At 36.3% G+C, this 16682-nt stretch overlaps 1 protein-coding gene across 2 annotated transcripts in view; it reads left to right on the forward strand.

Annotated features, from left to right (window-relative positions):
* INPP5A (inositol polyphosphate-5-phosphatase A) overlaps positions 1 to 16682 on the forward strand; it is a 227309-nt gene that overhangs the window by 195265 nt on the left and 15362 nt on the right. For both annotated transcript variants that reach the window (XM_087702660.1, XM_087702661.1), the window contains exon 12: positions 9037 to 9110. In XM_087702660.1, coding sequence (XP_087558786.1) covers positions 9037 to 9110 — 74 coding nt within the window. The remainder of the gene's footprint in view (positions 1 to 9036; positions 9111 to 16682) is intronic.

Here is a 16682-nt window from a genome sequence, read left to right on the forward strand (position 1 = left end):
CCCGGAGACCAACAGGTAGCCAGCGCAGCTCACGGAGGATCGGTGTTATGTGGGCGAACCGTGGTGCACCCACAATCACTCGCGCGGCTGCGTTTTGGACTAGCTGAAGTCGTCGGATGCTCTTCAAGGGCAGCCCCATGTAGAGCACATTGCAGTATTCCAGCCTAGAGATCACAAGGGCTCGAGTGACTGTTGTGAGGGCCTCCCGGTTCAGATAGGGCCGCAACTGGCGCACCAGGCGAACCTGGGCAAATGCCCCCCTGGTCACAGCTGATAAGTGGTGGTCGAAACTCAGCTGTGGGTCCAGGAGGACTCCCAAGTTGCGGACCCTGTCTGAGGGGTATAAATTTTGACCCCCCAGCCTGAGCGATGGAACGTCAGCCAAATTGTTGGGAGGAAAACACAACAGCCACTCGGTCTTGTCCGGGTTGAGTACCAGTTTGTTAGCTCTCATCCAGTCTTTAACAGCCTCAAGACCCCGGTTCATCACGTCCACCGCTTCATTGAGTTGGCACGGGGCGGACAGATACAACTGCGTATCGTCCGCGTATTGATGGTATTTTATCCCGTGCCTCCGAATGATCTCGCCCAGCGGTTTCATGTATATGTTAAACAGCAGGGGGGATAAGACCGAACCCTGCGGCACCCCATAAGTTAGGGGCCTCAGGGACGATCTCTGCCCCCCCACCGACACCGACTGCGACCTGTCCGAGAGGTAGGAGGAGAACCACTGCAGGGACAGAATGGAAAACAAACAAACCAGAGGTGGGTTGTTCCGGGTTCAGCCCGGATCGGGTGAACAGGTAGTGGAAGTTGTGGGAGGCCCCACCCAGACGCTTCTGCACATGCACGGAAGCGTCACACGAGCGCGTGTGTACGAGCGAACTGGTAGTAAAAAAATAGAAACCCACCACTGAAACAAAGAAGCAAAACCTGGAAAGCGTCCTATATATTCGTCTCCAGCTGTTTTGATGAAATTCTAGATATGAGCAGTTAAGATGCTTTCCAGTATTTCTGGACCTCAGGGTTAATTAATGCCAGCTGTGACAACAGGATGGTAAGAATTATAGGCTTTGACTTCTGACTAGATTCTCTACATTTGTCTTACATTACATAAACTCCTATACAGTAGCATTAGTAAAGGCAGCAGAATTTTAATAGTGGCAACCGAAAAATAAAATAAATAACTGATTTTTTTTGTAATTAAGTGACTACCGTGAGTAGTCAAAGATCAAAATTTTAGATTCAGATCCCATGGAGAGTGGGTAGATGGAGGAATACAGTCCAAGGGGAAAAAAAGGCATAATATAAGTTCATTCTCTATGTAAATTCATTCAAAAAGTTCCAGGTTTAGTTCCCAACATTTCCGTAACGATCTAGAAACTATGAAATGTCAGCCAGTTAGGAAAGTAATTGAACTTGATGGGAAAATACTGGTATGTGGCTGCGGTATCTTTTCCAATTGTGCGTATTGAAATTCTAGAAACGGTGAATAAGAAACAGTCAAACTTTAAATTTTAAAATATTTCTCATTCCTTCTGTAAGTGCTGAATTTTCCAAGTTAAGCGCTTTATTATACATCAGTCACACCATGCAGAGGATGGAAATAACACCTTGTTCTTCATCACTTATAATAGAAAGCATAATTATTTTTCTATTTCATATTCAATCAGTGTATCATCATCATCACCATCAAGCTCTGATACAAAGCCTGCAAAGGTTGTCATTGGATATTTTCCCTGTTGCTTTGTGAACAAAAATGTTCTCTGAATTATGCAGGTCCCATTATTTTAACTGTCTATGAATACTTTTTGCAAGATTTCTTGAATATTTTGAAAGGTTTAAACCTTAATTTCCCAAAACAGCTGTGAATTCCCTTGTGGTTGCTGTAGATAGATTTGATAAATGCTGCTAATATCACCTCGTGATCTAAGAGTGCTCTGACTTTGGTCTGTAGGCCTTGATGAATAATTGCTGTTGTTCTACTCCAATGACTGAATTAAGTTGTTCTCTAGCGCAAGGTTCATACTTTCATGATTTTAGCCAATCAGTTTTTAATAGTAACTGAAAGACTATTTCTCCCTCTCTTTTTGCTTTGAGCAAATAATATATCGTTCAAGTGTATGAAGTGATGAAGAAAAAAATCCACCTGCACGCCGCCAAGAGACCCAATTATTTAACTTAGTTATTCTTATTGTGCCTATTAAACCAAGGCGTCTTTTCATGAGGGGCTCACGTATATTCACTAAATAAGAAGGTTTGTTATTTTTAAAATAGATTGGACTTGTTTCCAGTGGGATTAATTTTTAATACCTCAACCTTTAATTGATTTGACAGATAAATGCAGTGTAAGTTCTCCTGCAATATCTGATCATGTTCCAGTAACACTATCAATTATTATAAGAAAAGAATTCACTTTAATAAAAATAAATAAAACATGATGGTGAAAATTTTAAAAAAAATTGGTGGATGTATTTTTAGAAATTCTGTTAAGAATGCTTGTAATTATTACATGTTTCATGGAAAAGAATAAAATAAAGAATAAAAGAATAAAAATTCTAAAGAAAAATTTTGGAAAATAAAGTTAAAGAAGTAATATTTGCTAAATTAAAACTGACCATAATTTTCGGAGTATAAGAAGCACCGGAGTATAAGACGCACCAAGGTTTTGAAGAGGCAAATTAAAAAAAAAAGTAGGTAGGTAGAGAGAGGGATAGAGAGGGACAGAAAGAAATAGAAATACAGTAGGTAGGTAGGTAGAGAGAGTAGGTAGGTAGGTAAATAAAGGGAGAGAGAGAGAGAGAACTATAGATAGATAGATAGATAGATAGATAGATAGATAGATAGATAGATGATAGATAGATAGATAGATAGATAGATAGATAGATAGATAGATAGATAGAGAAATGCAGTAGATAGGTGGGGAGAGATAGTGTGTAGGTAGGTAGGGAGAGGGAGAGAGAGAAAAATAGAAAGAGAGAGAGAGAAATATAGTAGATAGGTAGGGAGAGAGTAGGAAGGTAGGTAGATAGAGGGATAGAAAGAGAGAGAGAGAGAGAGAAATACAATAGATAGGTAGGGAGAGAGTAGATAGGTTGATAGGTAGAGGGATAGAGAGAGAGAAACAGAGAAATACAGAAGGTAGGTAGGGAGAGAGAGAGTAGTTAGGTTGGTAGATGTTTCCAGGTGTATTTATCCATGTGCTGGAGAAGGAAATCACTGACAGACCTTAAGACTTGGTTTCTGCTGGAACAGCTCTTGATCAATATAATTCTCATCAGTTAAAGAGTTTTCCGAAGGGAAAAAAAAGTTTTTGCACTTTGCAAACCTTCGAAAAACGGCCTGTTTTTTCACGAAAACGGGCCCCTTTTTTCAAATAAAAGGCATGAATAGCCTTGGGGGGGGGTCTTGCAGAGTGCTCCTGGGGGGGGCAAAAAACAGCCTGTTTTTCGCAAAAACGGACCCATTTTTTGTGAAAAATATTGCATGCAAAGCCTTATGGAGGCTTATAGAGTGCTGCTGCGGGCGGGGGGAAGCAAAAAATGGTCTCTTTTTTGCTCATTTCTGCCCTCCCCAACCCCCAGGAGCTCTCTGAAAGCCTTCGTGTTTATTTTTCATTGCACTTATATCCCACCTTTTGTTTAGGAATTCGGGGTTATATAAATAGCATTACCTTCTTCTATTGTTCCCAAGCTATGAGATAAGCTGGGGCTGAAAATAGATTAGAACCCCACTTCTAGTCCAACCTTCTAACCATTACACCCCACGGGCTCTCAGGTTACGTATGACTTTCTACAAGACGTAAATGTAGTTGTGGTATGAGGAAGTAACCCTTTTTCTGCCTTTCAAGCATTTGTTTTCATACGGAGGAGGAGGAGGGGGGGGGGGTGAGAGTTTTCACTTTCTCCATACTGTGATTATTGTCCATGATATACAATAGAGGAAAAGAAAAGTTTTCAAGTAGTGTATTTCCTACTAAAGCCTGTTTTCTTTCCCTATAGAAAATGTGCTCTTGTTATTCATTGCATTCTTTCTTCTTGCATCTTTCCCACTCGTTCAATACATTCGTTTTTCAGATGGAAAAAGTTGTCAATATGGCAGCATCAGCATAGTAATACGATATTGATCATTTATGTTAAAAACTTTTCTTAACAATTATATTAAATTTTCCTGACATTGAATTCTTAAGACTTTAAGCTTTCCATCATGACGTCTACATCCTTTGTAAATCTCAGTTGCTATTTTATTGTCTATTAACTTTGGGAGATATTATATTCAAAGTTCTTCACCATCTTATTTGCTATTCATTCCACTTGGAGTTGGCTACACCAAAGGAATTACAAAAAGTAGAATGCAGTAGTGATGGGCCACTAAGAAGTGACAATGTAAAACAAAAAGAAATGGGATTAAGAATGTAACTTCAGCCCCGTTCATCTAGTGGCTAAGAGAAATCTTTTAATTCTTTCTCAATCGTCCTTTGTGAGTGTGTGATTTCCCTATGTTTGTTTGTTTACAACTAACTCTATGTTGCCTAATCACTAGATCCTAGAAGAGTTTTGCTAATAAAATTGTATTTTTTCTATTTTTAAAAAGTTGGAATTCCTTTAAATAATCTATTGCACGTACTGTTTTTGGACTTGCTGTTTTATTACAAAATGCATTGTTTTGTTAACAAATCAAAACTTTCACATTGAATTACCATTACAATCCTTGCCTGATCCAAGAACCGGTAATTGCTTAATTTTTAATTTAGCTAGTCCAGAACTTCATTGACGTAGCTATTCAAATAACCTTTCTGAAAGGAGGTATCCACGCATCATAGCTCACTGATAGACCCCCCCCCCTCCTCCAAACAGGGTTAAAGCGACAAAACCTAAAGACCACACAGGGATTATGTGGAAACAACATTTCTAGAGAAAAGCTTTTAACGTTTTTAGACTCCAGCTAAGTCGTAGCATCTATTGAACCGAACTTCAAAGTGTTTTCTTCCCTTTTTCTTTAGAATTCAGATGCTTTTGCCTGAGCTAGTAATTAAAACTACAACATAACAATAAAAGCAGAAAATGTTAATAACACCTCTTCTACAGCTGACACTAAATATCTTTAAGCAATTTTGCTTTCAGCATCTGCAAAAAAAACCCACCCTGTTACTACTTGAAAATTTGGAAGACTCCAACAGCTGCTGGTACATTTGTATTCTCGCTATCTGTCATCTGTATTGCATCACTATCAATAGCTTATATACAACATACAACACAAGCAGCTACCCATAGTATATTAAAAATGTTGAAACTAGCTGAAAGCTCTATTAGTTAACATTTTCAGTACTATCAGCCTTAGTTCTGTCAATTTTTGAATATTGTCATCAAGAGAACAAAAAAAGTTCATACCAAGAAGCTGGATGCATAGACTGTAGATATTTTGAATTCATCCAGGAAGACAATGCTTCTATTTAACTTTCCATGCTCATTGGAATTCTTAATGAGTATCTTTTACCATTGTGTTCTATGAAACATTGTTTATTCCGTTTGCATTTTTTACATTTTACAAGCAATCTTCCTTCCTCTAAATATCATATTTTTCTGTCCATTTTTTAAAAATATGCTTCAAAAGCCACTATTTGAAATGTGTACCAAGCTACAATTTACTCCAATATAATTGTTCTGATGCTATTCAGTGTTATGCCAATTACAATTTATATTCACTAATCAAAGTTTAGAAAATTTTGCTGAAGATTGTCATAGGCGTATAAACACAAATATATAAATTTATATTAGCAACAGTAATAGTATTTTATTATGGTCTCTAGACTGACTAGAATTCAGCAAATTAACAACAGATGAAACAGAGTGAAATAATATTGTTGTCAGGGTTCCAAATAGCATCCAAAATTAAATCAGAGTCCAAGGCAAAGTATTGCTCAAAGTTCCAATTTATTAAGAGAGCCATGTTGGCACATCTGGGGAAACCCGAATCTGGAAGATTCCCAGTTTTCCCCACCCAGTTGAAAGTTCAAGATCTTGCATCCCGACACCCACAAGCCCATCCCATGGTCCAATCTTCCATTGCCATGGTGGCAGTTCCACCCATCCAGTTCCGGTCAGGTACAGAGATGCAGAGACAAAGGATGACCTTGGCTCTCTAGAAAGGAATTTTGTTTTGGCTGCATAGCACCTAACTCCGTACAATCCCCCCTCCCATTTTCCCACATTAGAAAAGGCATAGTAGAATAATAGAAAGTGTGGCAGGCCAAAGATCCAAAAGGAATATGGCTGCAGGCCTGACAATTGTTTTTAGCTACACCATTAATACAATAAATAGCTGCATCGTTTTGCAATATAGCAAATTCTGTCCACATTCATGAAAACGGAACTATATTTGTTCTGATAGTAACAGCTGCACATAGGAAAAATCAGAATTGCCTGGGTACTTGGTTAAATAAGAGTGATGAGGTAAACCTCACATAAAAATGCAGTATATCAAGATATGGACTGTGAATTCAGTACACCTCCTCGAGTGTCTTCCACACATGGAATTTTTCCCCTTCCTCCTTAAGAATTGCCTTAAGGAGGAGATTAAAATATGCTAAGGTTAGCACCCTCTGGAATTTAGGGATAGTTATATAATGCAGGTATCTCCTTGGCCTACAAAAAGGAGAAATGTATAGCAGTTTTCCATATATCCTGTAGAAAATTTTAATATTCTGGATATTATTAATATTATTTTCTCCAAAATTTGGGAGGAAAATATCATTTTGTACTTGTGAGACCAATGGGGGGAAATGCGTGAGGAGCTGGAGTTCAGCAAAAGCAGAAGGGCCAGTGAAGTTCCTTCCCATCCGTTGTCAGGAAGAAAAGCAAGACACATATATGTCTCTTTATATGATGCATGTATGTATCTGTAGGGGATTTCCTTTCTATTTTCCCATCATGTTTATAAAAGCAATATGCTATGATAATACTAGTGATTAAGTGCACAGTATATACCAGTGTACAGTGACTTATAGGAAAATGAACTTGGCATGAAATGAAAGGGGACGATGCTCACCCATGTACCATAATTCTAACCTTATTTAGTTCTCTTGCTCTAAATAGGATTCTTTTTGCTCTTTCTGACTTTAATTAAGTTTCACATTTCATTATCCGCTTTAATTTCAAACATTGTTAATGTGGATAAGATACATCTTAATACTGAAAGCAACCCAAATCTATTTTTCACATCATAGTTAAGAGAGAATATTAGTTTTGTTTGTTAATATAATTTACATATCACTTCATTTGTGATACATCTTTAATTAAAACAGGTCAAATTGATTTGTATCAGATATTTACTTACTTATTTACTTATATATTAAATTTCTATGCTGCCCATTTCACTGATACAGCAACTCTGAACTGTATGATATGAGAGGAAGGAAACAATAATACAAATATTTGTATTCATCTATTGCACAATTCGTAGCATCTTGTTTATAAACTGTTGTGTGTTTCTTTTAGCATTAGTTAAATTCAGCTTCAGTCCCCCCCCCCCCTTTCTCTCCTCTCTCATGGAGTCTGATGTTATTTTTGCGTAAGCTATCATTGTAGAAAGGTGGGATGTCAATTAAATTATAATGTCACAGGGGATCTTGAACTCTTAAAATTAGATCGTGCTTAGATGTCCTCAATTTTGATTCTGGAGTATTGATTTAAAGGCATTTATGAGGCATACAACTTGCACTATTTTATTGTGTCCTTTGAGACATTTGATTGGGAATTTCATTAGGGGTATTGGTATCTCACTTTAAACTTCTGATGTTTGAACTTTTGATATTTCCATTTAGAGAACAGGAGTTTTGCTCCCTGAGACAAGAAGTAATTCAGGAAAAAGAGGAATAGGTTTTAATGTTGGCATCTGTGCGCAGCCACTGTTAGCAAACATCCACCTAGGTTGGTGGCCAGGAACAATGCGGTTGGAGACCGAAAGCGACATAGGTGGGGAGGGAGCTAATCAGTTGTGCAGGTGGCCAAAGGTATCTGCTTTTCTCACAGATAATTAATGTGTACAAGTAGCTGCTAATTGCACATTTCAGGAATGATTTATGAGGGAGCAGAGGGGAAAGAAGAACATAATCTAATTTCATTCGGAACCTCTGCCATTGATACAATGGTATCAGCACAGCTGTGAGTTGGGACATGATTAATGAACAGGGAGTAAACACACCAGTCTTATAAGGAGGGTTGTTTTCAATGCCACGCATGCCAAAACTGAAAGTGGCTTAGACAGCAAAGGGCCAATTATGCTACACCTTCATTTGCATGTCAGATTCACCACCAGTTGTTGGGTATGGAATAATGGGGAGGGAGGGGGTTTATTGACTAATTTTGAATGCAAGCTTAGACTGTGCATCAATTGGACAAAATATCCTATGTGTAAATATTAAAAAATGGCTTACAATATATAATTCTGCTGGTTTTCTTTCGGTGCCTTCCTGAGATTGCTACACTCTCCATATGAGTGTGAGGTTCTGTTCTGTTAACCTGGAGAAAACTGGTTAACTGTCTCAAAGTAGCTGAATAGAAATATTTCCCGGGGGTGCAGTTGTGAACAAAAAATTCAATTTTCACACCTTCTTCCGCCTAACCTTTACTTTTATTACTAAATAATAAAATGACTGGGAGTACAATTTTTCTGACATACTTTACTTTTGATATACCTTACTTTTAAAAACCTGATCTAATCTTTATTATCACTGAAGTTGTACATTCTTAAAAACATTCAACGGGGTAATTTTTGATGCTGCGGTTGTTGTTTTTCCTCAGCATGTTAGAAAACTTTAAATTTCCAGTAAACGTCACTATTTTTTTCTATGTTTTGCTTTTAGCTGATATTTTAAAATGCTTTTTTATGTGCCCTGAAATAATGATGTATGGCACTAGCAAAATCTCAAAGCCTAATTACAATATAGCAATTCAGAATGTCCCCAACTATTTTTATTTTCAAGCAGAACAGAACTTGTATGTATTTTAATGTTGTATTCTGTTTTTCTCCCATTAGCTTTTGGAATTTGACAAAGAGCTGTCAGTCTTTAAAGACAAATTGTATGAACTGGACATTTCGTTTCCTCCCAGGTAAGAAAGAGAGACAGAGAGATGGTTTATTTCTTAACATCCTGGTCCTAAATAGCCTCGAAATATAGTAAACTAATCCCTCGGTCATTACAGGATTTTCGTTACTGGGTCTATGAAAGGATGTGATTCCATCTCAAGATTTCAACTTTTTTTTAATCAAAACTAGAATGTACTTTTACATATCTGTATTTGTATATGTCATTTCTTATGCAAATACAACTAGGAGTAAGTTCTATGGGACGTTTTGCTGACTATAAATGACGGATGACCACGTTAAGAGTCTTATGGTTTTCTTTTCTGCCTTGTTTTTTGTACATTTTTGTTCTTTGCTTTTGTCTGCTATGATATTCTTAGAATAGGATGAGAATAGGATTGTTTGCTTACTTGTGTGCTTCTGTGCCTTCGAGTCAAGTGTTGATTCCTGACAGCCACCTGGATTAGTCCCTCCAGTTTTATAGTGCGTATAAAAATATTGAACATCCGTTTCTTGTTATCGAGAAGAAGAAGAAGAAGAAAGAAATAATTTCCAAATCACAGGGAACAGAGGTCTGTTCTGAGTCAACCATACTCCCCTGCATCATATAACCTGTCTAATTCAAGACACCATACTTTTAAGATGAATTCATGCAAACTGTTCAATAGAAACGCCTGGAAAAAAGTCCAAATTGCAATAATGAAATTTGGAACTAGGAAGAAGGCAGCGGGGGAAAATGAAAGTACTCTTGAAATTCCTGGAAAGGATCAGATAGAAACGGGTCTCTCTTGTTTCAAAATCAAGGCATGAAATAATGCTCTTGAATTCATGGAGAACAAACTCCAGTCTAACATTAAGTGAAACTTCTTAACAGCGAAACCAATTATCAAATTAAACTTGTAAGATCGACTTTAATTGTTCATGAAGGAGTAGAACAGCCGCGTGATTGAGATGCTTCGATTGGCATTGAGTAAGGGGCTAAACTGATTCAAATGGCGCCTTTCATCTCTAGGAACGTATAGGAAAGAATAAAAAGAACCTATTTTGTATCCAAGGTTGAAGAGTACATTCTGAAAAATCATTGTGAATATACAGTTTTTATAGTAATAATATTCCACTTGTAGAGTGATCTGTCCCATCAAGGTAATTAAGTTCTAACATTAAGCTTTTATTTACCTTTATTTTTCAAGTAGTTTATTTTATCTTCCTTTTTTCCTGTGTTTTTCAGTTGTTATTTTTATTGTTTGAAATGTTAATATTGATCGTCTTGAAAATGTAAAATGCTGGGTACTGTATGTATAACAATGATAGATAAATAAGTGATAGTATAAATAGATGATTAGTATAATTATGTCCTGAAGTTCAAAGATAATTCCATAGACAAGTTGTAACACTAAGTGTGAATAGATTAAAATTCATCAGGTTAATATCTTAAACATTTTCTATAATACCTAATTTGTATTATCAACTTATTAGTTTCCTCTTCTTCCAAATTATACTAATAGTTTTTTCAGGGGAGAGAGAGATTTATAAACTATTTTTAAAAATGATACATGAAAAGGAACAAGGAATAAAAGCATGAAATACAAGTCAATAGACAAGGGATATAAAAATAATATGCACATTGTAATTTTCCAACATAACATGATTAATTATGAGTAATTGAATATATCATATTGTTGCTATTGTTTTTAAAAACTAAAGGTTACTAGTAAACTCAAGCTAAGCACAAATAACAAAACTCGCGGTCAGCACAGTGTATGTCACCAAGTATAAAATATGAAAAATTCAATCTCTATTACCGAAAGTGTATTCTGATTTAGATATCAAATCAAATTGATGTATAGAATCTATATGTCAACCACAGTTTTTGAATGTGGTGTAAATCCAATTTTCAGTTTAAACTGGTCTGTTGGTTTTACTTTTACAATACAAAGTTATTGTAGACATCGAAAAATATTCCCACAATTCAGTTAGTTGTTTTTCCATTGAGTAAATCAAATGGCCTCAAATTAATGAAATAGTTATCAAGACTAATTGAGTTCCTTATAACAACTATTATTTCAGAACTTAATTTATGGAAGCAATGCAAGACACGAATTGGATTTTTCAGACATTTTCATTTATGTTTTTAAATGATTCTTTATGCAAAAGTTGTGCTCTATGTGAGAAACAAAGAGAGAAAGAAATTCTAATGAGAAACCAGAGGATAATAAAGTATGTGCTCCAATAATATAGTTATTAACATTTATAAGGAGTGATATTGGATAGTTTATGGTTGCATCTGCTATGTGCCTGACACATAGGTGCTAATAATACCCAATGTCCATTCTTATATTCACCCGAAAAGATCACTATTACCTTGTAAAAACTAGTGGTAACAAGAATTTTGTGACAACATATCTGTGCTTAGATAAGCAATCCTACTTTTTCTCTGGGAATTTTAATTATAGGCAAAGTCACATCAGCATCAATTTAGTACTAATCTGTATTTGCTACTAATAGGAATCTTCATTGTAGTATCTGAATTTCATGGAGTGTGCAAAGCTTCATTTTCCACATACCCCCACTGCCACCAGTCTCAGAGTTGGGCCATTTGGCAATGGAACAGGTGGCGGAGGCCATGGCACCCATTTTCACACTAGGACTTCAAATGGAATACACTCCGCTATATCCTCACCCACTGCTGCTGCTAAACCACCTGAACTTTCAATGGTCCAGAGTTCGAGGCAGTGGTGGAAGGGAGTGTGGAAATGGGAAGCCTCCAGATGCCACCACTCTACACTCTGCCCACGTGCTCAGCCAGCTGGTGCTCCCATTGTTGGGAAACCTCTGGCTGCCACCACCACTCTGCTCACTCACTTGCTCGGCTTGAATTGGTTGTGCTGAGTTTGCCCCACGGCAAATTGGTTGTATTGGTGACAATGAGTTGGCAGAGATGAGCTGGCGATGGCAAGTTGGCAGCAGTGATCTGGCCGCACAAAGTTGCCCTCGACCTTCCTGTTAACCCACCAGATAAATCAGGGCCTAGAATCAATTTCATAACAAAACCAAAAATACTTTTATTTAGATTGGCAATGTTGTGTTGTACTTTTTCCTCCTTGCCCTCCAGTGAATTTGGGAGACATTTGCCTGAACTGCTTCCTAAAGTTATCTCATGCTTAAAAATGCTTCAGCCTCCATTGTTTAAGCATAATCTGCATATATTTTTCAAGGTCATCCTTTCTCTCTACATTCCCTGAGTAATGGTAAGATTAGGCAGTCTTTGAAATCTTATTTAAATAGATATCTAAACAAATAAATGAATTTTTAATAGTAGAAACAAAGAACTACAAGGTGATATCTCAGGAAAAGAGCGTTGCCAGTCTGCCTTTGTCTGCCTTGACTTGACACATTGAGTACTAGTCTATTCTGGTCTTTTGGCAATAAATAAAAATTATTGTGATATCATCTTGAACTAATCATTTTATCTTTATACATGTTAGCTGAATACAAATAGCATAGTAAGTTACAATATATACTGTACAGTATATGTGGCATGTAACATAGATTCACACTATTATCTGGATTATGAATTATAGAGCGCGATTTATAAGACGTTAATGGGTGAATAACCTGTCTACTGATATGATGTTGTGCAGAATGATTTGGGTTCTTCTAAATCCAAATGCTATCCAAATACCAGACACAAAATATCTTTTTATAAAGACAGATAAGGACATAGGAAATTTGCCTTTTAAATGATTTAGTTATGCTTAGTTAAAATGATTCAGTTATATTCTAATGCATTGTGACAATAATCATTTATATGTTAATATGTTATAATCACTTTTTGTTTTGCAAAGTAAGTGGGTTAAAAAAAGGTTAAATATGGTGTTCTATAGGAAATGGGTTTGTCTTGCATGCTACACAAAGACATTTTCCATATGCAAAAATTAGTTTATGAAAAAATCAAAAGTCCCAAATTATAAACAAGCAGTAACACCTTGTCTATATTAAAAAATAATACTAAACCAAGGTTTTAAAATTCTGATATGTTGAATGTTAAAATGACCTGTTTTGTACAAATTGTATTGGCTGTGTTATATATCATGCTAAACCAAAACTAATCTACATCTCTCTCTCTCACACACACACAGACACACACACACACTATTTGGAATGCAAAATAACAAAGCAGTCGGAAGACCTTGTCAGAGATCTTGTCCCAAGATCTTGCTTTCTGTAACTGCAAGATTGCTCTTCTAGCAGGATATTTATGATGTCCTAACTGACTTATGTATGTGAGAAAGGGAGAGGAGTTTGGGTGACTGGGAGAGACTAAAATCTCCACTAAAATCTCATCAGTTGGCCTTTCTGTGAAATCAGAATTTTTTTTGGATACTTTCTCAAAATTTCAAATGTTCTTCTTAAGCTGAGGTGCATTATAAGCTGGCCAACATAGCAATGCATCACAGTTTAAGGTTAATACAGTAGTTATATGAAGTATATATGATATTGAGATACATACATATATACATACACACACACATACACACACACACACACAATGGCAGTTTGGCTTTAGGCAGTCCCTTTCTTAAGATGAAGGAAAAAAGAAAGGAAAGTATACTTGAAATAGTTGGAAGTTTTTAATATCATTTTCAGAAGAATTGAAAATTGTTTCAGCTAAGATATCCATCATAAGCGTGATGCAGCCCTATACCTTTTGAGGTCCGCGGAATTTAAAATGTAAGATAAATCCTTCAAAATATTAAAATATGCCTGGATTGCTCTGTATGTCTTTGCCTGCATTTAAATCAGCATTTCTCAACTCAACAACTTTTAAGATCTGTGGACTTAATAGCATGTGTTGAAGTCAAAGACCTTAAAGTTGTTGAGGGTTAAGAAATATTGATTTAAAATGTTAAAACTTCTGAGTAATAATATATTTCTAACTATGTATTAAATACCCCTAATCACACAGATTCTTTCCCAGAAGTAGCTCAGGGAACAAAATGAAGAGAGCAAAGTGGGAATGGGACCCTCTTGGGGTTTAGAATGCCTCCCTTCATAAAGTGGTTATATTATACCCCAAAATTAAAATCCTTTGACAAATATAAGGATGCATTCTAAAATTCTGTTGTTTAAATGCTTTGGGTTTGTGGTAATTCTCTACCCAGAAGTTGGTATGGTTGTTTTTGAAAATAATTGTTGCATTGTTCAGTTATTGTCCAAAATTGCCGCAGAGCAAATATGACAGTGGTACAAGCCAAAAAAATAACTTTTATCGTATTCAGAAATTACTTTTTTTCCTATGATGATTATGAAGTATAAAAAGGGATTTTAATGTGTCACTTCCAAAGTAATTTCTGTTATCAAGGAACCTTCTTTTCATATTAATGATGATAATCTTCTATATCGCTTAATAAAGTAATTTGGAAACTACATGTAATTTGTAGCTGTCTTGTCGACTGTTCTTAAGGCAAAATAAGGCAATCAAGTAATTAACATACGTAGTGAGCCCTAAACTAACGGTCATTAGCATCCAATTTGGTGTCCAGAAAAAAAATCAATTTTCCAACATACTATTCCAAATGGCATATACTTTATTATACAGTAATACAGTAATAGATATGCAGCGATTTATTTTTAGGTATAACAACTATTTGACTATCTAGGACATTGGTTCATATATGAATAACACTTCCCAACCATTTATTTGTACATTTGCCTAGTCTGAACTTCAGATTCATCCAAAAATTGAAGCAGAATTAGCAGCATTTTCATAAATATCACTAAGAATGCATTTTGTTCTAATGCATGTTTTTAGAAACGGTTTAATATTAGCCAATGTATTTACAGCTTAAAATAATATGTTTTAAAGCTCCACAGTTCAATTGTTCCAGTCCGGTTTAGATTTGTATTTGTAAGATATAATTTAAACTCACTTATACAAAATCCTGTATTGTTCATACATTTTTCCACAAATTATTATTCTGGCATTTCCCAATTGACATCCATCACACATGGATTTGTAACTTTTCTATACAATTGTTCAAATCCTAGTGTTCCATATGAAAGAAAAGAGAAATGCATAGCTAAATAAATATCATGTATATAGTGCTATTTCCATTATCTCAAAAAGAGTCAGTTACCCCATCCTTTACATCTCCGATCATCCCATTCCCTGTTTATGGGAATTGAACTTTTTTTTACTTTTACTGAGTTTTTTCAGGGTTAGTTTATGTTAAGGAAGAAAATAAAGCCTTAAGCTTTGCAGAGAATTAGAAATAATCTCGTAAATGAACAAAAACACATGGGCCATTTTTTTCCGTTTGGGTAGTTTTAGACAATTTTGTCATTTTCTGTCTCAGCTTTGTCCCATTTTGTCATTAACAACCCTTCCCAAAATGCAAAGACTGAGAGAGAAACCCTCTCAGCTCCACTCCACTCAAGTGATGTCATGATTCACTGGAATCTTAGCCCCAAGATTCCCAGAGATGCCAGGAGTGTCAAATTCAATTTCACTGAGGGCCACATCAGGATTGTGTTTGACCTCAGGGGGTACGTGGCCATGGGGGCATGGCCAACTCAATGTCAGAAGGGAGCTTGGGAGGGCCACGCGCAACCCTCCCAAGCTCCCTTTTCGCTGGCACTGTGGGCCGGTCCGCTGTTTGTAGGGTGGGCCTGCAGGCCAGATCTAAGCACCCCGTGGGCCGGATCCAGCCCCCTTGAGTTTGACCCCCCTGCACTAATGCAACAGGTGGCCTTAAAATGAAAAAAGGTCTCTGCGGTGACTTAGACAAATGGTGTTCTTATTTATAGGAACCTCTCTGGCTTCATTGCAGAGGTGGGATATAATGGTTTGATGGTTGCCCTTATATTAATCCAGAATAAAGCAGTATAATGTACATCATTATAGATAGTCCTCAGCAGAAAACCACAGTTGAGCCTAAAATGACCTTTTTTGCCACAGTTGTTATTTAAATCTGGCTTCCCCATTGATTTTGCCTGTCAGAAGCTGGCAAAGGGTGATCACATGACCCCTGGGCACTGCAACCATCATGAATATGAGTCAGGCTGCAAAAGTCTGGAGTTTGATCACATGACCCTGGGGATGCTGCAATCATTGTAAGTGTGAAAAATGGTCATAAAACACTTTTTCCAGTGCTGTTAGTGAACAAATAGTGAACGTTTTCAAAAGTTCAGTGCTAAAAGAGTTTATCTATGTAGGTGTTCACAGAAGAACAAGTGATTTAAAGTGCATCATTTACATCATCATGCATATGACATGAATTATACCAATGACATACTCATAATTTGTGCAATGAAGTCATAATTTCTGTACACCTATTGTAAACATGCAGCAACTTATGACAGCTGGCAAATGAACAATGGCGCTTCAGCTAAATGTATTTTATAGTCTTGCCTGAAGAGTGAAACTATAGTTAACAGCTTCAGAGCAAGATAGGATATCAAATTAATGTCAAGTTATGCCCTCGTTTTTCCAAAGGTATAAATCATAATTATTTATTATTTACTAAGAGTTTTCTGTTTTTATATCAGTATGCATAAAATAAGAAGCAAATTATGTAGTTGTTCAACTTTTTCACGTA

Source organism: Thamnophis sirtalis, unplaced genomic scaffold, assembly GCF_051295495.1.
Source record: "Thamnophis sirtalis isolate CommonGarterSnake01/CBP01778 unplaced genomic scaffold, rThaSir2_p1.2 scaffold_15, whole genome shotgun sequence".
In the NCBI taxonomy this organism is placed as follows: domain Eukaryota; kingdom Metazoa; phylum Chordata; class Lepidosauria; order Squamata; family Natricidae; genus Thamnophis; species Thamnophis sirtalis.